This window comes from Daphnia magna, linkage group LG4, assembly GCF_020631705.1.
Source record: "Daphnia magna isolate NIES linkage group LG4, ASM2063170v1.1, whole genome shotgun sequence".
In the NCBI taxonomy this organism is placed as follows: Eukaryota; Metazoa; Arthropoda; class Branchiopoda; order Diplostraca; family Daphniidae; genus Daphnia; species Daphnia magna.
Genome location: NC_059185.1, coordinates 3,205,153 through 3,227,298, shown reverse-complemented (window position 1 = coordinate 3,227,298; position 22,146 = coordinate 3,205,153). Strand labels below are relative to the sequence as shown.

Genomic DNA, 22,146 nt, shown 5'->3' with positions numbered 1-22,146 from the left:
GTTCTTCTAAATTTTGACATTCTACATCTTGAAATGTACAATCGTTTATCTGCCTTTATTAAGCAAAATGGATGTGCAAAGTGAACAAGATGGCGGTATAGGTTCCACTTTAACATTGAGGATAGAGCCTTGCCAAAATGTGGTGTTACAGCCAGCATACTACGATTGCTGATTTACTGTACCGTGTACCTGGATCCCTTCGTCAATAGCAGTAAGTTCAAACTACCACTTCACGGTGTTTTGTTGACGTAGAAATTACCTGGTTATGTCGCCATTTACTTCGACAACATCTTCCTGAGAATCGACTGCACCTGTGTTCATTTCCAGTAATGTACAAAACATATATTAATGAGCTTTTTTGTTTGATTAACTAATAACACGTAGCAAAAGCTCGTCCAGCGGTTGGCATTATTGACTGTTTTTCTCAGGATACTGTACATTTGTGTATTTAAAAGCAGTTTACAGTATGTTGAAGTGAAATAGTAGTATTGCGAGTCATGGTGTAGCTATGGTGAGGAATGTGTAGAATGAATAATCCATATAGTTTTCTTTATCTGCCAAGAAGGTGTCCGTCTGAATGTACACAATTGTACACACTCTGAAAGACCCTCAGTTAAATAGTGCTAATCGTCCATGGTTTATCGTCTTCCGTAGGCGGATTGCGGTGCCTGGACTGAAGGTTGAGGCGGAGTAGACCAAGATGGTTGAGTCGGGGCTGCCCAAAACGGTGGTTGTGCGGTTTCTTGATGAGACGGTTGGGCAGCTGGCGCTTGCTGATGACCGGTCTGGTGGGCAGGGACCTCATAGGCTGGGGACTGAATTGAGGTAGAAATTCCAGCAGATCCAGTAGCTCCAGCGGGGTCCAGCAGGTCCGGGGGTACCGGGAGAGCCAGGTCTTCCCTCAGGACCAGTTGGTCCCTGGGGTCCCGGTGCTCCTTGAGGTCCAGCAGGGCCGGGGCCACCAGGGAAACCTGGTGTGCCTGGTTGACCCTGAGATCCTGGACCTCCAGCAGGTCCAGCTGGTCCAGGTCCGCCGGGACCACCAGGAGATCCTGGAGCACCGGGTTTACCTTGTGGTCCTGCAGGTCCTAAACTACCAGGGGATCCAGGAGCTCCAGGCGCTCCATTGAAACCATCCTTGCCAGGTTGACCTGGTTGTCCGGGTCCACCTACATTTAAAAATTGAGGTATCAATACAAGTTAAATGCAGTGGATGACAGAAGCTCAAGTACCTGGTAATCCAGGTCCGCCGGGGAACCCGTCTTTTCCTGGAGCACCTGGTCTGCCAGAGAGGCCGTCTTTGCCTGGTCCGCCGTTACCGCCGGGGGGCCCAACCGGTCCCGCAGGTCCAGCAGGGCCTGAAGTGCCCGGTGCGCCTGGACGTCCATCATTGCCAGGGCCTCCAGGGGTGCCAGGAGATCCAGCTTCACCTTTAGGGCCAGGAGTTCCAGGGAAACCATTGGTGCCAGGAGAACCAGCAGGTCCAATTGCTCCAGCTGGGCCTACAGGGCCTTGGGGTCCAGGTCTACCAGGAGTGCCAGGAGCTCCATCTCTACCTAGGGGAACCTGGTGGTCCGGCCGGTCCAGCGCTATTTGAAGTTGACGTTTGACCTGGTGCACCTGTTTCACCTTTGGGTCCTGGAGCTCCTGGTGCTCCGTTGTTACCATCTCTGCCTGGTGTTCCTGGAGCTCCATTAAGACCAGGGGCTCCATTATTTCCAGGAGCTCCTTTTGCTCCAGGAAAACCAGGTCCTCCAGGAGCTCCGGGAGCTCCGTTCGAACCACGTTCACCAGCTGGTCCTGGCGCACCTGGGGCGCCATTGAGTCCTGCGGGGCCTTGGGGTCCCGGTCCACCTGGAGTGCCTGGATTTCCGGAATCTCCTTTAGGTCCAGCAGGTCCTGGTGCACCAGGTGGACCCGGAGGTCCAGCCACAACTGTCTGTTGGCTTTGGCCCCCACCGTAACCACCTCCTTGGGCACCATCTGCGCCGGCATGTCCAGGTGGGCCTGGTGGACCAGCAGGTCCCTTCAGCCACGGCAGGTACCTGTTTTTATCCGATTTGCGTGTTAAGTCCAATCATATCTTGTGCCTCTGCTCATTAATTTCGTTTAAAATGAAAGACTACTGATCACTTACTCGATGAACTGTTCCCATTGTCTCTGGATTTCTTCCATTTGAGGCCTAGGTCGGATTTGGAGGTTTGAGGATGACGGAGATCCTCCCCACGATCCAGTGGAAGCATGAGCAGCTGCCTGGACGTGATGCTGAGCAGGTTCAATGTGGGCGGAAGCAAAAGCTCCCGAAGTCTGTGTTCCCCATTGTTCAAGCGACACTTGAGGAGACACCTCGACCGTTTGTGGAGCAGGTCCATATTGCGGGGTAGCCCCGTACTGCGGAGCAGCAAAAGCTGTCGCAACCAAAAAAGGTAGGATAACCTTAAACAAAACATTAGAAGGGATTCCGTGAGTGTCTGATGAAAATGATGGCTGACACACAGTTACAGTTAATTATTAAAACTTACTACTGCCTTCATGGCTGTTGGTCTTCTTAGTTTAAGTTAAAGGCAGTCGATCAATTTGCAGCTGCAAAGTCTGTAAGTACAACGAATAAATGAACACTGCTGTTCGGTGATGTGGATGTTTAAAGATAAAATGATATGAAGTTATTACTTCAATATCTACCTTTTGGGGAGGTGTTTCTCAATACAGAGGAGACTGAACACTGCTGATTGAAGACGACTGGACGCTTGGCTTTTAAGCTGATGGTTGGGTCCGGTGAATGTGAAAGAAAAACATCGCGTAACTCAAGCCGCAGGGTTGAAGACGAAGAGTTCTATAGCTAGACGTACACTATAGGATGAAGAGAGAAATGTGCTGCGAGAGTGAATGTGAGAGGAAAGAAAGTGTAAACGCAATAGGATAAAGACTAAGCGAATCTTTTGAAATTGACAATTGACACAATTTCACTTTTCCTTTGAATTGCCTGCTTTTCGGAGCTATAACTAGACTTGAAATGTGTAGAACGCTATGGTATGTGAAGAACAAAACGTGACGTGTGCTTTCCGTCGCAATTCCCTTCGACATTAAATTTAATAATCATTACTTTCCCGGTCGGGATTTACCCTAGTGGGCATGTGTCGATTTTTCTTTTTGCTAAATCAAAACCGAATGCCTTTTATTTGTTTTGCCCTCTTTTTGTTTATGGCATTAATCATTTAGTCACAAGGATTCACACGCTTTCGAGTTTTGACGTTCTGTGATTCCGATTGCATCCTTCACCATTTGAAAGAGCGCTAAAATAAATAGTTCATGAACAACTTAAAGATATGCACAGCTGCAGCGAGATTACGCAAGTTGGTATCTCTAGGTGAACGTGATATTTACGACTGCCAAGTATGCGAAAGTGAAATCGTAAATTAGTTAACAGCCAAATAACAATAAAGGGTGGACATGAATTTTAACCAAAAGAAGACCACAGTGAACACCTCATTTCTCTGCGTAAACATCAGTACATGACTCGACATCTGTCTTCTCTTTTTTGTTTTCGGTTTTGGTTCTTTAAATTCCCTCTTCAACTCAGTTGGTCATCAGATATGCATGACATTCTTTACTCTCTAAAATGACATGTTCTCAAATATGTTTCACAAATGGGCCTTTTGTGGTTACTTTCCCGAATTACATGCGTGTTTTCGTTGCTTTTCATCGTAAAACAATTTCCTATCCATCACAGATAATTGAATTAATTTTCGTCAGCGGAATTTTTTGTTTTAAAGCTAACCCGTCCCCGTATAGAGCCTAAGGTTGTTCGTTATCCCTTCAAAAATTGGGTTCGGCAACCCAAGTGTTACCTACCCACATTACCGCCTCGAGGCGTCAAAGTGGGCATGGCCGACCTCCTATCCCTTTTACCAAGATTTGGAAAGGTGTTTTGTAGATTCACTTGATTCACCGAAGCTTGCCTTAAGCTTCTAGTGTGGGAGGCGTCCAGTACACGAATAAGGATTCCTTTATCCATTTACATCTACAGATTGTTTGACAACACAAAAATTCTTTTGTGACCTACATCTATATGTGTAAATTACGTGTGTCTTTAGATTGTTTCTAAACATTTCCAAGAGGCACGCTTTTTTTTAGGAGAACAAGGACCTACTGGATGCATCGATTGTGAGTATCTAAAATCAAAACAAAAACTAGAGAAGCAAATAAAATTTTTTTCACGACATATTGGGAGAGAACTGGATGTACAGATGCCCTGTACAACTGCTGCTGGTAACCTTATCTCATTCTGTTCTCATGACATAAGTTGAAATGTATTTGATTTACTCGTTGGCAAGCGATTGCAATCAACTGGATATCCATCTTTCCATCTGAGCAGCGTGCTGCATTGAGAAATATTGCGGACCACTGTTAGTTGCTGTAGCTCAACCGCAGCAATTTCTTAGTTTCATACGCGAAAACAACCAAAAGTGCGAAGAAAAGAAACTAAACAGGGGCAAGGCTCTCAGGGTACTCTTCATTTTTACTTGTACATTCAAACTTTCTCTAAATCTTGTCCTTCTCCTTGCAGCAAGTGGAAAATGAAGCGGTTCAATCATGTATGTTTAAACCTGCCCTCTTTTAGGGACGCGGTGTTTAACAAACAAGAAGTTTAAGGATGCTGCGTAACGAAAGAGAAGGTGCAATGTCATATTTCATCTTTTTCATAATAAAAGTGGAACGGGGCTTGCATGGTACGTCTGAATGAGGACCAAGCTTAAAGTAAACAAGATGACAATCCAATTTGCATACGTGCTGCTGGTACAAGAAAGTCGACTTTAGTCTACAATGGAGCTGTGAAGGTGAGTTCGATCGGTGAACGTAATTTAAAATGAGCGTTGATAGTTTGAGGTAGTTTCCTTTGATGCAACAGGAAGTCGTGTACGTTCTGTTTAGAATTCATCTGTCTCTCCGAGGATCCAGAACATCTTAATCAAAACTACACTTACTTGAAGTCGCACATATCTTTTAAAGCTTTGTGCAGTTGTGGATGATAGAACGCTGCTGAAAATCACTGCTTTACAAAGAAAATGTAGACAATTGTGTTTGAATAGTTCTCTTTTAATAATAACAAAAAGGATAATTGCAATTTTTGCGAATGTAAACAGAAATATTTACGAAAGGGGACAACTACTGTGGGAAAGTGAAGTACCGGAGTATTCCGGTTAAGTAGCATGCACCTCAAAGACTTAAACAGCATCTTCATTTCCTATAGATCCTCCATACCCACCGGATCCACCTCCTTGTGGTAAATAAGGTGTCTGTAAAGGAACACTTGTTCGTGATTGGAATAAGGAACTGATTCCATCAGCTCCACCAGTAGTGTTACTGTCATTACGTCCTGCAGTTACGATTCTTTCGTGATGAATTTTCTGACGTTGCCCTAATCATACCGATTTAGCAATGTGGTGTATTCTTGCTTGCGATTGAACTAACCTTTCCCATTTTCATTTTCTTCTCCGTCATATGTTTTAATGAAGTCGACTCCTGGTTCAAAAAGATAATCGTTTAGTTTTCACAATTGGATTGCCAAATGTTGAAAACTCACCTCTGTCTTGTTTCGCGGTCTTGTTTGCTTCGACGCTGCATTGAATCAACAGTAAGAAGCAAACGATCGATAATGTAATCTGCAGAAAGACGGAAGTAAGTCAAATCAATTATTAATCCAATTAAATCAAAATGAAAACAAGTAAAATCCTAAATTTTTTTTTTTTTTTCCACCTTTTGCATGTTCAATCGGACTATACAATCCAGTACCGAAGACGGTGTTCAACTGCTGTTCAATTCTTTGCGCAGCGGTTATAAATACAGCCAGGTGTTGCACCCATTTTAATAAAAAGGAAAATTTGCCAACGTTCATATATTACTCTTGAGCGTTATTTTCTTTGTCACTTTTTTCTTCCCCCTAGGATTTTTCTGCTGCGCTTAATAACCCAAACAAAGGCAATTATTAATGACGTGCAATCTATACCGCAACTTTCCATTCGTTGTCTGCAGGTATGCAACTCCGCCCAACATGTTGGCTCACATATTTTCACAACCCAAAACGCTTGGTGAAATTTTATTTTATTTTTTTTTTTTACCAACAAAGAAGAAAAAAGCAAAAATATCGGGGTTGTTACGTATACGATGCTGATGCTTACCACTGTCCACTTCGTGTTCCATTGAAGCGAACAAGGTAGACAATAGACGGTCATTATCGTCTAATTGAGAAAGTAGGCTAAACACAACTGAGGCAGTAGATTCCTTGTTTTTGCTTTGCATAATTTGTTAACTCGCTGTAACAGTCAAGTGCGTAAGAGACTTGCACTAGCTACTTTTCACTTTCTAATCGTGTCACGGTGATCTGGTTTAATCTCATAAAAACAAATAATCTCAATAATTAGTTCACCATTTGTATTTGATCTATACATTTCGAGCTAGTAAATTGATTATCTCTAGTGTTCTTAGGATGAATGCAACTAAAATCCCCTTCTTTCCACGTGAAATCATCAACAGGAAAACATGCTAGCAGAAGATTAGATAAGAAAGTTAAATGCTTCAGTAACCTCCTACAGCATGAGAACTGCCATAAGAGGAGACCGGAGCCTGATGATAAGACGGTGCAATCGGAGCAGGAACGTAAGGGGCGCTTGCACCTCCACCGTATCCGCTTGAATGACCACCTCCGTAACCGCCTCCGTAAGAGGCAACTGGAGCCGGGTGATAATGGGTGACAGATGCTGATTGATACGTTGGGATTGGAGCTGATGGATGAACGTGAACGTAAACCGGTGCACCTGCTAATGAATGGAGACCTATTACTCGGTTCACGCTTATCATTTTGGAACTAATCTAAAGAGCATAAGACTTTTTCAATACCTGCGTGTGCTCCGTATCCACCGGATTGACCGATTCCATGACCTCCGTAAGAACCACCACCGCCTCCGTAACCTCCTCCTGATAATCCGTGGCTTCCACCATATCCTCCCCCGCCGTAAGATGGAACGTGGACGGGAACAGGTTTGGGTGCTGGAACGTGATAGAAAACTGGATGAGGTGCAGGAACGATAATGACGTGCTGTTGTGCGGAGCCTCCGCCACCGTGTCCTCCGCCATAACCTCCACCTCCATAACCTCCTCCGTAGCTCATTCCTCCTCCATATCCTCCGCCATATCCTCCACCTTTTTTCAAAGAAGTTAAACAAGTTTTAAGTTTATTACTTTACAAATGTGTGGTTAGAAATGTCTTCAACCTTTTCCTTTGGTTGCATCGATCCCATTAATCAGCACCAGTCCAAACAGCAGAAAATATTTAATCAAATTCATTTGAACCTGTTGGGAATGGCACTAAAGTATAACTAATTTTTATCAGTTTATTCAAAGGATGCTAACATTTCTGTCTTACCTTGCAAGTTGGCTGTTCTCCTAACTAAGACTGAGGTGGGAGTTTAACTGTGCCTAAACGGTCAACGCTGTCCACTTTTATACGCCGAAAAATTCGGCTGCGTTCGGAAGTCAAAGACCGAGTCACCGGTTAAAGAATAGAAACGAAAGTGACTCGTGATAGACGCGTGAAAAATCTGAATTTTTTTTAACCATTTGCGCTTATTCTTCAAAAAGTCTTTCTTGTCCAGCGTAACGGCCCTCAATATCATCGCCACGATTTGTGTGACTCGCCCTTTCACATTGTGTCTGACAGAGGGAAAAAACCGGACTCACCCAATTTCCTTAAACCATTTTCCATTGTGATTCTACGAAGAAATATCCTTACGTAACGTCACACAGAAGACGTTGTCAAAAGGAGTATTGAAAAGTGAGAGTTAGTCTAGAATCTGAGACGACTTTTCTATAAGGACAAAAGGGTCGTTAATGTCCCCAGGATTATAAGGACAATGGTTATGACAGTTAATCCTATTGGCTGCTTGAAATTCATGAAAACAAAACGAGGAGAAAAAAAAGCAGCCACATTTGTGATAGAAAAAGAAAGGTTGTCGCAAAAGATTCACCCGAAACTAACCATCTGATGATTGGCCAGGCTAGAGTCAGCCGTAATAACTAAAGGGAAAAACCCTATTCCCCAATTTCCCATTTGCAAACCAAACCACGAATGACTCACTTTAAAAAAAGCTTTGGATGTATCTGTGGCCTAAAAAGACTTCATTGCGTTGGTGTTAGCTCCAACGTCGTGAGCACGAATCGCCGGCCAACAACCACAGACAAATGTGTTTAAGACTTACGAAAGTAAAAGAGATAGTCACTTTTACCATCTTCTATTCTTGGTAGAAAGAAATTGAATTGGGCATGAGTTAACCTGATATTCGTGTCTAAAAGGGATAGTAGTGAACCAACGTTTTCGTTTTACACGGTCGTAATTGACTCTGTATTAGTGACATAAGGGCAATTACATCAAACAAGACGGTTAAGAAAACTAAAAATTACAAACCACTTCAAGTGGTAGATACACTATGAAGATTATCTAATTCCAAAAATCTTCGGCATTAGGAAAATTACTGAGAAACGAAGGTGGTGCGTAATCGCTTCCGGTCGATTCTCCATGTCCTGCGAAACCTCCGTAACCACCATCCTGTGATGAATAAGATTCCGCTGGATGGCTGTATTGCTGACTAACGTATCCTTCGCCGCCCTTATTGTGGCCTTTGTGGTGCCCTTTGTGATGGCCCTTGTGATGACCTTATCATAAACATTTAGAAATGATCGTTAAAATGTCTCAGAAAGGCGTAAAGAATACGGGCAAGTTAACACAACACAGTCGATTTCTGCAACAGATTAATGTTTTGTTGCAGGTGCTAACCTTTTCCGCCTTCTGCTCCGTATCCTACACCTCCGTATTCACCTCCACCATATTCACCTCCGCCTTTATTATGTCCTTTATGATGTCCCTTATGATGGCCCTTGTGATGTCCTGTATTATGACCTATAGTGAACAATCAGGCGAATTAAATAACGGTCAACAGATAATGTTATTCACTTGGCTTTTTGAGAGTTTAGTTGATTACCTTTGTCATCACCATAATTCATTCCTCCGTGTTCTCCGCCGTAGCTTACTCCACTGTAGCCTCCCCCACTGTAGTCTCCCCCGCCATAGTCTCCTCCACCATAATCTGAACCTGATAATAAACCGTTAAAAAAAATTTATAGATTTCAACACTTTGCAACAAATGGATCGAGTGCGTTAACCTTTTCCTTTTTCTTTCTTCCATGTCGCTTCTGCGCCATGTTGAACTAACACCAACCCAATCACTAACAAACAGGTAGCCGTAACTGTAACCTGTAAAAGAATAAAATTGTTAGATTAACAAAAGAAACTAAAGATTAAAATCAATTCTATGTAGGCTAAACGTCTTTGTGTTTTGCCTTTTTCATGTTGGATATCGGAACGCACAAGCTGCTACGGATGAGGATTTCCAATTGTTGTTTGCACAGTTTTAGCATTCACTTATATAGGGCTAGATGACGCTGTTTTAAAAAAAATAAACCGGAAAAGAAGAGAAAAGGATAATCGTAGTGATCATCACAAGCATTTTCTCTTATCGTTCACCAGGTTTCTTTTGCAGTTAAAGCCTCAACGAGGTTTCAATTATCAGGAAACCCTTTTGCGCCAGTGTGAGACACAAAATTCCGTACTATAGCATTTGAAAAATGTTAATTGTCGAGTATTTTCTTCAAATTTTCCCTTTATTTTGCAGCAAAAATGCTCGGAGAAATTTTTTTGGACGCTATTGAGCACATTCGAAAAAACCCAAGTTTTCATTCTGCGATTTCATTACCGTGGATAAATGTTTTTTTGCGTTCCCTGAGAAGCGACAAACTGATAAGGACATGCTTGGTTAGTGGAATCTTTTTCCTCAAACATAACTATAATATGGTAGAGTTTTAAAAGTAAGGCACAATAATTTCAAAAGGAAAATGAGTGAACTAGATTTGGAACAATTAAAAAAGCCAAAATTTTTGGATCTTATACGAGGAAAATAATTCCTAGTGATTCAACGAAAAGAAGAATGGTCGAATTCATTTAACTGTCATTGTTCCATCATGAAACAGAAGGGCAAACCACTATGTGAATTGAATTCTAATACTTTTCAAAATGTATTTGACTGAAATATCTGAACACGTTATCTCACGTAAGGTAATCTTTTTGATTAAACATAGTACATATAGATCTCTAGGGTGGGTGCACTTTTCATTTTCAGAATGCAAACAAGCTACCGAGATTGGGGAACAAATTCGTTATCAACAAATGCTTTCTTAATCACTAAACGAGCCTCTGCGCTAACGCTAAGCATTGGTGATCGATTAGGGCCGCCGTAATATCCAAACATGTCCAAAGCTGCTTTCATTCCGGCCACTCCGAAACGCCGGGTAACCTTGGAATTGCAATTCGTTTCGAAAATAAAAATGTGTACAGCTTAACAAATGGTTGTTGAATTATTGTTACCATATTGTTGGGGTCAATCAGCCTCCTCTGAAGCTCTTTGTCGATAATGTTTTTTTCATACAGCGAATGCATATGACAGAGAACGTCACCCAAAACATTGGCTAAAGCACAGACTCCGCCTACCGATCCGGCCAGGTAACTGGGAAGAAGGAACGAAGCAGAGCCAGAAAGAACCTTAAAATCTTGACCCCGAGTCTTTTGCACGATACTTCCGATTCTTGTCACGTCCCCTCCACTATCTTTAAGTCCGATAATGTTTGGATGTTTAGCTAGAATTTGAATAGCATCGATACTCAAATCGATGCCTGTATTAGCTGGAACACTGTAAAGACATAAAAATGAATTGATTATTTAGTTAGACGATAAATTGGTGAATGTCAATTACCTGTACAAGATGACTGGTACAGGGCTGGAATCGGCGACTGTTGTGTAATGGGCAATCATGGCAGCATCCTGAATTATTTCAAGTTTCAGGATAAACAACGAATGGTAAGAGAAATTCCTGTAAATAGGATTACATTCATCGAAATTTTGAAGTAAGATGGCGTGACTACCATCACAGCATCAGCTCCACAAGCAGCCATTTCCTCCGTCAGTCTAATTGTTGCCTTGGTAGCTGTGCAATTAAATAAACCAGACGAAAAACTATTCAATTCGCCATCACGTACAATAGCCCAATACAAATACTTTCAAAGATATGCCCTTACATTCACAACCGGAGCCGGCAATCAACGGCTTGTTGCTTTCCTTGATGAAATCTTTGACAAACTTGACGATTTGTAGCTTTTCTTCTTTTTCAAGGAACGGATATTCACCGTTGGATCCTTGAACGACGTAACCAGCAAATGGAATTCGAGCATACTGCGTCAAATTGTCAGCCAACTTGTCAAAGGAGATAGTCTCGTCGGCGTTGAAAGGCGTCGTCAGTGGTGGATAAATTCCTCCAAGTTGAATCCCCTTTTCATCGGGAATCACGGCCGAAGAATACGGTCGCACACAGGAAGGCAATATTCTGGAAATTGCAGGATACGCTCGCCCAAAGCACAACATCTTCGTGGCGATAACGAGTTGAAAAAGCCGTACACTGTTCCTGCACTTCAAGACGAGATCAAGAATTGATGCGGCGTGATTTGGAAGCTCTTGCAGAGTAATCACGTAGTGACTATAATAGAAAAAAAAAATTTATTCCTACTCACACCTTTACTTAAAAAAGAGATGAAATGCAGTTCATCTATTTGCACTGGTGAGTTATAGGGGCAATTGAAACTTGGAACAGATAAAGCGTCTGGGTCTGGTACGCTGATTAAAGGATTTAGGGTGGTAGTAATAGTTACAAAAGATGTTGCGTGATGAGACATAGAACAAGCTGAAGAATAGCTCCAGAATAGACTAATCATTCTGTAGGTTACCGTATTATTTTTAGTAGCTGCCAAGATTGAGAACGATGAAAACCGTGGGCGTTTATTCAAAGTCGTTTCTATGTTTGCCTATGTTAACGATAACGAGAGCTATGTCTGTGTGGCTGTGTGCACTATGGGTTTTCGTTAAGTATACTTATAGGAAGTGAAAGATTACATAATGATCATGTAAACATGCTATTGCTTCTAATGGGGCAGTTAGCCCAATTCATTTTATTACTAGCATCTTTGAATTTCAATTATTTTGAAATTTAATCAATCGGAAAATATGGCAAGAATGTAAGATCCCAAAAAATGTTCAAGAATTTCCTAACTTAACGCAATGAGGGACATGAAAATGCGGTGAAGTGATAGTGCAAGTAGCACACACTTTTGGCTCTTGCCGTCTTGCGATTATTAATTGTAGCGAGCTCCTCCAATCTCCAAATTTCTTAGGATAGAAATGCTTGTAATCAGAGGTATTCATTGTTTGAAAAAGGAATAGTTTTTGAATGTAGATAATTTATTTTATCACCAGCATACAGCAAAAAACGGATGCGAAGGCTTTAAAGCGGCTTGTAAAGTGCCGATAACTTCAGGCATGTAAGCAATAAATAACTTTTGTTATGAATAAATGTAACACTTTATGTCAAACGCAGCATTTAATTGATGATGTACTACTAAAAAGGCGTGATTAGATTATTGTTAATTCAAAAAGTCTCTGATAGTCAGCGCAGAAGTTGATGCATCTGTTTTGGGAATGTCTTTCACCGAGATGGTGAGAATTTGAAGCTCGTCCACAATTAATGATGGATCCATCATGCTGACTTCTTCAGAACCATTGATTTCAAATAAACAACTTGGCGATGGTTTTTCTAGTAAGTTAATACGGTCGGATATTGGAAGATCCCACGCGAACAATTTACCGTCCGAGTTTCGCGTGACAATATGCTTGGAACTGAGGTGAAGATCTTCTATCTTCTCCTGAGAATTCCAAGTCTGTACGCATGTTTGAGTTACAGGATTCCAAACTTTGATTATTCCTTCGGACGATCCCGTCACTAGCCAGCCACTGTGATAGGCATAACTATCCTCGTGCGAGATGAGGTTGCTGATTTCGTGAACGCACTGGAAATCAACAGGCGAGCGTAACTGTAGTTTGATACAGTTCCTGCTGGAAGAAGAAAGAACGACGGCAAAGTAATTTTCGTCCGAAACGAGCATACTGACTTTCATATTGGAAATTTCTTCGGTTTTTTCGATAGCCATTTCTGTAGGGCTGTGAATTCGACGGATGGTTACCGAGGTATCTCGATCCGTGAGACCAGATAAAATGCTAGTGCAGGTTATGAGAAGACCGTGTGCGGCGTGGATCACCACCCAATCCACTACTTCTTGATCTTGGAACTGCTGGACAACTTCTTTGGTTTTTAGATCCCACACGAGAATGGTTCCATCATAGTAAGAGCAGAATATTAGGTCTCCACAGATCTGCATATCTGTTATCCATTCTTGGTGACCCACCAGAAAATGTTCTGATTCCATAGTCCAGCGATTCCATACCATGATGGAAGAAGGAACTGAAGGAGATGTTCTCAAGCCATAGAGAATTCGACGAGCATCCATCGTAAATATGGAAACACTGACTTCACCCAGAGCTTTTAAGGATGTCTTGTACTTTCCTGAGCTCCAATTCTGTACAAGGGTCTGTTGGGCATAGAATAATCTCTTGTACAGGAATTCATCATTCTCAGTGTCGTGCTTTGCCTCAAGTTCCCTGCGTATCATAAGATTCTGCAAAAGTGGCTTCCTCTGTGATACACGTCCATAGAGCCGCTTCCATAATTTTCCATTCCTAATAACCAAATACCAAGTTTTGGATACAAACTCACAGCTTTGTAAGCTGTTGTGGTCAAGAAAAGATAAGATGTTTTCCACAACCAAGTTCATGTGTCGTTTCACCAGGAGGCTGACAATATCTTCCATCTGACATAAACAGGGAAATAGTCTTGTGGAGCAAGAATTATGAAACAAATCATGTTTTAATGGGAGAAATAACTTACACTTTTGCTTTTTGCTGGTTGCTGGTAAGTGTTCGTCAAATCAACTACCAGATCCCAAGATTACTATGCCAAGCTTTGAAATTCAGATTTTTAGGAGCTGGCCAACAGAATACTAACCAAGAAAGAAACCATAAGCCGTATAGATAAGATTAACATCTGTTAGCACAAACACAATTTGCCTATTTGACACCTTTCATTTGACAGCTGGTTACAAGGTTTACGTATTTACATGCCTAACTTCTGTATCATTCATTAGATGGCGGCACTGAGTTGAGCTTCAAATTTCGTGATTCACAAAAATCCGAACACCGATTTAATTTAGTGGGGTAGTGGGTTTTTTGTTTGTTTTCCTTTAAGGGGGAGGGTAGACGGACACGACAGGGCAGGGTAGGGTAAGTCTAGACATTTAAAAAAAGTGCCTTAAGGTATTACGCTTTAAGATAAATTACAGGTCGGGATATTTTTGCAACCCCCAGGGTGGTGTGTTTTTTAAAACGACAGTTAGAAATTTAGGTCTTGGGCTTGATAATGTTGCTTACCGAAACAATTTAGCTTATGTCCCAGCTGCTTTACGTCGTTGTCAATGGTCTAGGTGTAGCATTTCTGAATGTGATGCTGGAGATTGGTGTTCGATTCCAGATGAGGTGATGAATTATTGAGATTACCTTACGAGAAGTTCTCGTTCATATATAAAATAAGTTTTCATCGAGTGTTTTTTTTTATTAAATAACTTAAAAAATAATAATTCACTTCGTTCTAAAATAATTAATATTCCCAGCATATTCGAAAGAAGAATATTATAAAGATACGAAATATTTCGCAATTCCTTATCGGGAATCGATCGATCTACGGCGTCGCAATCAGAGCCTCTACACATATGCCATCGGTATTGACATAAATGTGCACAGGCAGCTCTCTAATTTATTTTGGGTAAGGAATATTACACAGCCTAAATCCAACATTTCCAACTGTCGTTTAAAAAACACATCACCCTGGGGGTTGCAAAAATGTCCCGACCTGTTACTTGCTTTAAAGCGTAATACCTTAAGGCATTAAAAAAATTTCTAGACTTACCCAACCCTGCCCTATTTGTCCATCACCCCGTCTACCCTCCCTCTAGAAAAACAAACAAAAACCCTTTACCCCGCCAATAGGTGGCTTTAAAAAATTAAATCGGTGTTCGGATTTTTGTGCAGGATACTGTACGAATACGGACGCTGGGCTAACACGTAAAAGTTCCTCACATTCATGACTTTGAGAACGATCCAACATTGAAGAATCAATCGAAAAGAAAGGGAACTTTTGAATTGCTTAATACTTATACAAAGGACAATGGCTTGTATTCACATCGAATATTATCATTGACAGTGCAATTTGTTCGATTAAAAAATACCAATCACAGACAACATATTAACGTCAGTATTATTCGACACAGTAACGAGCAAAGCAACAGAGGTATAGACAAAATACAAGCCACCACCTGGTGGTTAGATGTTTCATTTAAAATACAACAGTTCTTTCCCAAAAATACAATATTCTAAGCTCGTTAGAAAAAGGGAGGAACACGTAGAAAAATAATCACACGAAAGTCTCGTCGAATTGGACTTTGTTGTTCCAGTGTGGGCGAAATTGTTCTTGATGATGAGAGGCGGCTATCCTTATTTCTTGATGACGATTGTCACTAGCTACCACACTAGGGTATTTAGAGCTGCTTACTCTGGCCGTGCAATCATCTGGCTCTTCTTCTTCTCCTAAATGGCTACGCCTACTTGTTTTTCGGCCATCAGTTGATGGTTTCATCAACGGACGATTCCCGTGTCGACATGGAACGAGTTTCTGATACCTCCTAGCCCATATCTAACACGTGAGTACAAGGAAAATAAAAGTTTAACGATTCATTAAGACAAGAAAAATAGAAAAATTCTAGCGGCAACTCACCCTGCGGGTTTGATCTCGCCGCCAATGGATGGAGCGCACCTGGCCCTGTTTGCAAGTGTGAACGGCGTCGGCGCTCTGGCTTCTGAGAAGTTCACCTTGCCACGGACCCAGCGTGGAGTAGGTCATCGTGCTGTTGACACCGACCGAACCTCCACCAACACTCACCTGTATGGATTGCATACGATCCTGTTTGGGGTCTCTGGTCATCCCCATTAAAGCAGCGTGTTCCGCAACGGCATACAGTTTTTGAGAAACATCTTTTCCTGGCAAAAAGAAACACAAAAGAAATTCCATCAATTGGTTTAAATATATGGAACTAGCTACTACACGCAATTTAGCGTGCACTGTGCTGTTTCATAGGTGTAAACATTAAGGATGACTGAAGCAATCAGCTAATGGTATATCGATTCTCAGAAGCCATGTACCAGGAAATGCAAGCTACGAACAGGTAAGGGTGCAAAAGATTGCAATACGTATTTTTCTTTTGCCCCCGCCATTCAGTTGAGAATGAACATGAAAATAGAATAAGACACGAACTGATTGTCCTGAATGACGTCGTCCTTATTTTCTCTCCTCTTTTTTTTTTTCCCCAAATCGGTTATTCGTATTGATTGTTAAGATATGATACTGGCGGTAGCAACACTCTATTCGATTCGCTTGGTCAGACGTTGTGTCGGCCGCTTGACGCGTCCTTTTTTTCTCTTGCTGAACGATTCTCTATAGGCACTACCTCTTGGTCCTTATATATTTAGACACATACTGCCACTCCCACGTTGCGCTGGCGACTCCGCTCGAATCAATAAACGTCAATCAATAGATGGAAAATGACGCACGATAGATACAACCCCAAGACGCACCTGTTCAATCAGTCTGCACGTGGGAGGAAAGAAATACGAAACGATTTCTTCATTTTTGAGACCCTGCTTTTTGTTCAACCCCAGCTTCAGTTTAACGAGTTCAAATGTAATAAAAAAAAGTCGATGTTCAACAAAGGCCTTTGTGGGTATCGAATTTCAAAATTTAGACTGGAATAAAGTTCAGAACTGACTCACCGATCAGACAGTCGAGAAGGAATTTCAAAGGTGGATTGGTAACGGCCAAGCAGTTCAGTTGATCTGTATCCAATTGAAGAAAAACGCAAGGTTCATCAGCCGTGATGGAAACCTGCATAGTTACAAATAAATTATCGTCTCGAGTTGTTTTTTCATACATGACACGGTAGAGCACCAGCAAAAAGTGTTTCTCTCCCGCTGGTTTATTTATGTTTAAAAGGAATAGTTCGACAAAGTAGGTCGAGAATAATTGAAACTATATATCTCTTACAATGTTGAACTTGATATATACCTTATTGGCCTTCTCTAGAGAATGTTGCATCACAAGTTTCTCCCAGTTTGCAATAAACAAGAAAGTAGAAATATCTGATTGTGTAACTTTACCTGAATCTTGGAAGCTTTGACGTCCTGCAAAGAAACGTTCTGCATCATGAACCATTCGGTGGAATCGACGAACTGGAACGGCTCGATGTGATGTAGAAAACGGTTACCAAGACCAAAACTCACTCTCATCCTAAAATTTTTAGCAATTGAAACTACGAATTATTTATACTGAATAAAATCACAAAATAAAACTACGTAAGGCACTCGCTATTCTACAGCGATCAAATAATTCACTGTACATTTAGGAAAGTGGGTTCTTTTGCTGGCAGAATACGTTTTGGGGAAAGATTCAGGTTTGTATCGATTGACTAATGTGACTACATTAAAGGCTTTATCGTTCTACGTACAAGTGCATCCACGATAAAGTATGTAACCAGTTCTACCATGCAGTTCTCGCAGGAGGATAGTTACTATGACACATAGCAGCCCATCATGTCTGCATGAAATGGCTGCAATGAACAGCAAATGTTTTCGCTTCTTGGCCATCTGTGACAACGTTCTTTCTGGCACAAATTGCAGTAACAAATTGCCAAGGCAATAACACTGGTTATTGTATTCTTGTGAACTTGTCAACTTGATATTTTGTACGAAAAAAAAGTTGATTCTTTAAAATTGACAACACTCTGCAAATATGTAGCAGACGACAAAATACAGGTCATTGATGTTCGGTTAATTTCGTTCTCGAATGAGTTTGCACTTACTTGTGAGTTTTATATTGAATCAACAATGATTACTGTATCGATCGGCATCGTGTGCCCCAACAGACCGAAAACGCAGCAAAAGCTCAAGTAAGGCAAATAAACATATAGTTATCCTTCTAGACTTTTTCTACTCTTTAGCTCTTCTTCTCTGAACCTTTTTTTCATATTCTACGTTGCGAGCAAGTGAGAGCGACAGGGGAGAGGGTCTACCTAATCAGCGAACGGTTCGTGTACACCATGTGCCTGTAGCCATTTCTATTACAAGCTACAATGTTTTCTTTTCTTTTCATTTTCTCCCCTAGCTAGTGTGTGTGTTCTTTTCTAATTTTATTTTCTTAGTCAGTATAAGAGACTAGTTTCCAATTCATTTGGATGCTTGTCAGGCTTCGTCGATGAAGCACTTTTCCAGTAGGAAACCTGTGAAACTAACTTTTTGCAATCTGTTAGTCCTTTCCAATGTTTACAGTTTATTTTCGTAAGTAAGTTTAAGAATATTTTCAATAATGCCATGTGGGTTATTTTTAATCAGACTCCATTGCCACTGAAAAAAACATCCCATTATTGCTTGGGAGGAGTTAGATGCAAAACTTCATTTTGGATGCGACTTCCGTATACGTGCATCTCTCGTTGTACATTCGAAAATTGTTGCAGATATTTCAGCCAAAAAAAGCCATTAATCACAAAGCCTTTGCTAGGATACGACCTATTCAGGCCCCTCCCCCGGTGCTGGGAAGCTTTTTGGCTTATCAAGGCATGAATCTCTAGCTAGCAAAATGAAACTTTAACTTCACCAAAAATGAAAGTGATTTGATAGCGTCGGTGCCTTAACAAAGATGCGTCATCTCTACCCATGCCAACAAGATGCAAGAACTAGTGGTCGATATAAATGCAACACAATACAGGAGATAGATGCTATTCTTTGGCCCACCGGGATATTATCGGCGGTCCAATTATCCCCGTAATGATTGGATTACTGTAAGATATACACTTGGAGATTCCCAAGTTTCACATTCCTTATCCACCCACCAGAGTTTCGCATTTAAAGAGCAGCATGGGAAAACTCAGCCTCTTCGTTGACTACTTATTCGGTTAAACAAGGGACCGGGATGGCTTTTACCGGTAACAAGAGACATTTTACGAGTTGTCATGGTAACGAATTTCCAATTATTGAATCCCCTTTTCCATTTGCCTTTTTTCTTAAAAAAAAAAAGTAATGATAGAAAAAAGAAAAATTAAATAATAATAATAATTTTAAAAAAATGCTATACTCACTTGCCCGTTAGGAGGACGGATAATCTCAGCGAGGCCGATGGACTCGACATTGAAGTGGCGAATTGTTGAGTGGCAACGAAATAATCGTCACCCACTTGCAGGTGACGTATGACAGACTTGTTGGTCAACTGAACAAAGAGCTCTTGAGAACAATCTAGCGGCAAAAAGAGCTTTTGATAGAGTTCGAGGAGTGGACGTTGACGTATACGGCCCGGCCGGAAGCGCCAACTCCAGTAGACAATGTGAACTAAAGTGCCAGCTGTCAATAACGCGTTCCAGGCAAAGACGTCGGGGGCACAGAGTTCCAGACATGCCCACACTGTCACTAGAGCGTAGGCCATACCCATTAGGAAGCGAGTGATGAAGATGCTCCAGACAAAGGTGTGGTGCGGAATCAGGAGAGCTGCGGCGTAAAAGAAGTGAGCAGGTTGATATAATCCGTGTTGGCTTTTCTCCAAATCGCTGCACGCTTGTAACTTTGTGCTGCCGATCGCCAAAGTTGCGAGACTAGAATTCCGGAAGTCATCTGACACATCCGGCATCCTCAGCGATACGCTTAGGTGTGGCGCATTAGATGGGGTCACCGATCCAGTCCACGTTTAGGTATTTATTTTTCTTATTCCAGTAGGTGTATCAAAACAGTTGCAATCATTTTTTACTTTAAATGGGTTTTCGGAAGCGGATTTTTTTTTTATTGGACGGATAAAAAAAAAAGACGAACATAAGAAACTAAACTAAAAATAAATGATGTGAACTGCAAGAACGTAATCTAGATGTCTGAATGGTTTGGAGGCGAACCGTCAACTAAAAGGAGAGGTGTACAGTTCCATATACCTCTCTCTCTCTTTCTCTCTCTTCGATGCCACCCTCTATACTCTTTAGTTCTTGTTACCTCCTCCATACTCCCGTTTTCCCCCCACTCGTTCTTTCGTCTATGTATCGTAGAAGAGAGAGAGAAAGAGAGAGCAAAGGAAAGCAGGAAAAAAAAAAATCGGGAGTCGCGCAGCAGCCCTCCGGTAAAGAGCGATCGATAAAATTCGACGCGACGCAAAATACTTTCGTCGACAGCCACACCAAACGAGAATGTTTAATTGCAGGCATTACGAACGTAGAAATAGCAATGACCGCTCTCTTTGCATTCCGTTAGTTTCTGTCGCTTGTACCTGTATCGAATTAACACGATTTATTAAATATTAGCCTCGCAAAGTTAAAACATTATTTTTACATGTTTAAATGTAACCCATCCGATTCCATCAATGTTGATGCTTTGAAAGGATCAATGCCTTTGCAAATGCGACAGCATCAGATCGATATTCAATCTAACGGTTGGACGTGAATCATAGATAAGTAATAGGCATTTGTGTTGCAGCAGTCGGGAAAACTGTTGAGAACGAGGAGTGGGAGGAGTGCGGCTGATCGACATTGGACAGCCAACTGTTGCACAAAACATTGACAACTGGGCATGTGCGTGCAGCCCGCCCACACGCTCTCCCCGATCTCGTATAGAAAGGTATAATGTTTCCATATACCCCAGCCGATTGGTAGAAATCTCACGTAAGTGAAAGCGACGTGAGCCGATAATGCCTCAAACAGGGTCGGAGTGGGGAAATAATAGGATGAGGCTGGAGAGATGATAAAAAGAAAAAAATGTGGATGGATGGGGACCAACCTTTTCCGACCAAAGCCTATATAACTGTATTACAAGCTGTTATCAATAAAACCTGATACGTTTGTTTAAATGTACGATAACGAAGGATAAATACAAACGCAGGTTCTAACGCATTGATCGAGCCCCAATAGTTACCAGCCAAGCTTGAAAGCAGGCTTGTCTGTCGGTTAGTTATTTGCTAGCAAAATGAGACGGAAAACTAAATCGAATGAACAGAAGCCTGATGTTAGGAGAGAAAATACAGCATTGATTGCAAACAATGTGGAGCAGGATAGAAAAACAAACACCACCACCGGAAGATTTCGAAATGTAGCCACTTGGGATGCCGATTTATCGAAACGTTTCGCCAGTTTTATGCAAACCGAATTTCCTGGTGTGACTCGCATGTTTGAAAACAAATTTATGGAGGTAAAAATTGCCGTTAGTAATAGTTGCAGGGTAAGTAATAATCGATACTTTTATCTGACAGATTTCCGGCAACGAATATATCTGGTTTCCTGCTCTGGCCGTTCTTTATTTAATGCATCCTCTTGTTCACAAGCAACTTCCTCTTAACCTTGCAATAGGTATAAGCCTAATTGTTTTGTTTTTGTTTTGTTTTTAAAATGTACTAATTATCATTTTGAAAATTTAGCGATGGCATTTGACAGCGCTGTCATTTTATTAATCAAGGCACTGGTCAAAAGAAGACGACCTACTGCCAAAAATCCTGACTTCTTTACTGCCATAGGTCCAGACCAATATAGTTTTCCTTCGGGTCATGCAAGCAGGACTACGCTGATTTCTTTCGTCTTCACTCAAATCAATCCGTTATTTAGCAACGGCCACCTGAATTTTGTGACCTCGGCTCTTATTTGGAGTTGGTCCATCTCAGTTTGTTTTTCTAGGATGCTTAATGGTCGTCACTATCTCTTTGATGTATTGACTGGTGCTGTGATTGGACTCTGTGAAGGATCTGTTATTGTTTCTCCTTTCTGGATGTCTCCTGAACAAGCTGAAGGCAGAGTTATAGAGTTGATGGTACGCTCACCCTTAGGATTTGTCCGCAATGTTGGAAAACGGCTTCCTCTTTGAAGCGACGTGAATTTTTGACTGTTCTAAATTTTCATTTGTGTTCATCGCCATCTTATGAAAAGTATTAAGCACTGAATCGAAACGATTTCCCGATTCGTGAACCAGAGTAATAGAATACAGAG

At 41.5% G+C, this 22,146-nt stretch overlaps 6 protein-coding genes and 1 long non-coding RNA gene across 13 annotated transcripts; 2 read left to right on the top strand and 5 right to left on the bottom strand.

Annotated features, from left to right (window-relative positions):
- Positions 1-430: 430 nt before the first annotated feature.
- LOC116921678 (collagen alpha-1(I) chain) lies at positions 431-2,752 on the bottom strand. Its single transcript, XM_045172314.1, is given in 7 exon segments — positions 431-860; positions 862-1,169; positions 1,233-1,557; positions 1,559-2,045; positions 2,138-2,436; positions 2,523-2,592; positions 2,671-2,752. Coding segments are annotated over 6 exon segments (1,653 nt in total). The 5' UTR covers positions 2,535-2,592; positions 2,671-2,752; the 3' UTR covers positions 431-638.
- Positions 2,753-3,070: 318 nt separating this feature from the next.
- LOC116921702 lies at positions 3,071-9,161 on the top strand. 7 transcript variants are annotated; one of them, XR_006645430.1, is made up of 8 exons: positions 3,071-4,073; positions 4,135-4,269; positions 4,335-4,506; positions 4,568-4,838; positions 4,933-5,679; positions 5,791-5,851; positions 5,946-6,033; positions 6,131-9,161. It is a non-coding gene; the product is annotated as an uncharacterized LOC116921702 (long non-coding RNA). The 7 variants fall into 7 exon arrangements; XR_004393517.2 differs by having other exon boundaries at positions 6,128-9,161; XR_006645428.1 differs by having other exon boundaries at positions 5,791-6,033.
- LOC123471239 (glycine-rich protein DOT1-like) lies at positions 8,369-9,492 on the bottom strand. The gene is made up of 5 exons (XM_045172320.1): positions 9,394-9,492; positions 9,217-9,307; positions 9,036-9,146; positions 8,831-8,953; positions 8,369-8,709 (listed from the first exon to the last, which is right to left on the bottom strand). Exons 1-5 carry the CDS (start codon positions 9,469-9,471, stop codon positions 8,495-8,497), a joined length of 618 nt encoding a protein of 205 aa, XP_045028255.1. The 5' UTR covers positions 9,472-9,492; the 3' UTR covers positions 8,369-8,494.
- A 609-nt stretch (positions 9,493-10,101) lies between these two features.
- On the bottom strand, positions 10,102-12,045 carry LOC116921690 (4-hydroxy-2-oxoglutarate aldolase, mitochondrial). The gene is made up of 6 exons (XM_032928021.2): positions 11,884-12,045; positions 11,182-11,636; positions 10,993-11,090; positions 10,860-10,927; positions 10,475-10,796; positions 10,102-10,403 (listed from the first exon to the last, which is right to left on the bottom strand). Exons 2-6 carry the CDS (start codon positions 11,522-11,524, stop codon positions 10,242-10,244), a joined length of 993 nt encoding a protein of 330 aa, XP_032783912.2. The 5' UTR covers positions 11,525-11,636; positions 11,884-12,045; the 3' UTR covers positions 10,102-10,241.
- A 328-nt stretch (positions 12,046-12,373) lies between these two features.
- Positions 12,374-14,171, bottom strand: LOC116921689 (F-box and WD repeat domain-containing 11-B). The gene is made up of 2 exons (XM_032928020.2): positions 13,935-14,171; positions 12,374-13,857 (listed from the first exon to the last, which is right to left on the bottom strand). Exon 2 carries the CDS (start codon positions 13,855-13,857, stop codon positions 12,577-12,579), a length of 1,281 nt encoding a protein of 426 aa, XP_032783911.2. The 5' UTR covers positions 13,935-14,171; the 3' UTR covers positions 12,374-12,576.
- A 1,074-nt stretch (positions 14,172-15,245) lies between these two features.
- On the bottom strand, positions 15,246-19,823 carry LOC116921688 (blood vessel epicardial substance). Its single transcript, XM_045172317.1, has 5 exons — positions 19,282-19,823; positions 17,309-17,438; positions 16,925-17,036; positions 15,873-16,135; positions 15,246-15,791 (listed from the first exon to the last, which is right to left on the bottom strand). The coding sequence occupies exons 1-5, from the start codon at positions 19,821-19,823 to the stop codon at positions 15,513-15,515; spliced, it is 1,326 nt and encodes a 441-aa protein (XP_045028252.1). The 3' UTR covers positions 15,246-15,512.
- A 185-nt stretch (positions 19,824-20,008) lies between these two features.
- LOC116921697 (probable lipid phosphate phosphatase beta) lies at positions 20,009-22,024 on the top strand. The gene is made up of 3 exons (XM_032928028.2): positions 20,009-21,358; positions 21,420-21,516; positions 21,585-22,024. The coding sequence occupies exons 1-3, from the start codon at positions 21,137-21,139 to the stop codon at positions 22,022-22,024; spliced, it is 759 nt and encodes a 252-aa protein (XP_032783919.2). The 5' UTR covers positions 20,009-21,136.
- The last annotated feature ends 122 nt before the right edge of the window (positions 22,025-22,146 follow it).

Bases quoted from the DNA above. Each gene is read 5' to 3' on its own strand.
- LOC123471239 (XM_045172320.1), bottom strand. From the start codon at position 9,471: ATGCTAAAACTGTGCAAACAACAATTGGAAATCCTCATCCGTAGCAGC. The intron at 9,308-9,393 runs GCAAAACACAAA...ATTCTTTTACAG, and splicing joins CGATATCCAACATGAAAAAG to GTTACAGTTACGGCTACCTG. The intron at 9,147-9,216 runs GTTAACGCACTC...GTTTATTATCAG, and splicing joins GAAGAAAGAAAAAGGAAAAG to GTTCAGATTATGGTGGAGGA.
- LOC116921689 (XM_032928020.2), bottom strand. From the start codon at position 13,857: ATGGAAGATATTGTCAGCCTCCTGGTGAAACGACACATGAACTTGGTT.
- LOC116921688 (XM_045172317.1), bottom strand. From the start codon at position 19,823: ATGCCGGATGTGTCAGATGACTTCCGGAATTCTAGTCTCGCAACTTTG. The intron at 17,439-19,281 runs GTGAGTATAGCA...TAAAAATTTTAG, and splicing joins TCCGTCCTCCTAACGGGCAA to GATGAGAGTGAGTTTTGGTC. The intron at 16,136-16,924 runs GTGAGTCAGTTC...TCTTTTTGCCAG, and splicing joins CCTTCTCGACTGTCTGATCG to GAAAAGATGTTTCTCAAAAA.
- LOC116921697 (XM_032928028.2), top strand. From the start codon at position 21,137: ATGAGACGGAAAACTAAATCGAATGAACAGAAGCCTGATGTTAGGAGA. The intron at 21,359-21,419 runs GTAAAAATTGCC...TTTATCTGACAG, and splicing joins TTGAAAACAAATTTATGGAG to ATTTCCGGCAACGAATATAT. The intron at 21,517-21,584 runs GTATAAGCCTAA...TTGAAAATTTAG, and splicing joins TCCTCTTAACCTTGCAATAG to CGATGGCATTTGACAGCGCT.
- LOC116921690 (XM_032928021.2), bottom strand. From the start codon at position 11,524: ATGTTGTGCTTTGGGCGAGCGTATCCTGCAATTTCCAGAATATTGCCT. The intron at 11,091-11,181 runs GTAAGGGCATAT...TTAATTGCACAG, and splicing joins TGCCGGCTCCGGTTGTGAAT to CTACCAAGGCAACAATTAGA. The intron at 10,404-10,474 runs GTAACAATAATT...TGCAATTCCAAG, and splicing joins TGATTGACCCCAACAATATG to GTTACCCGGCGTTTCGGAGT.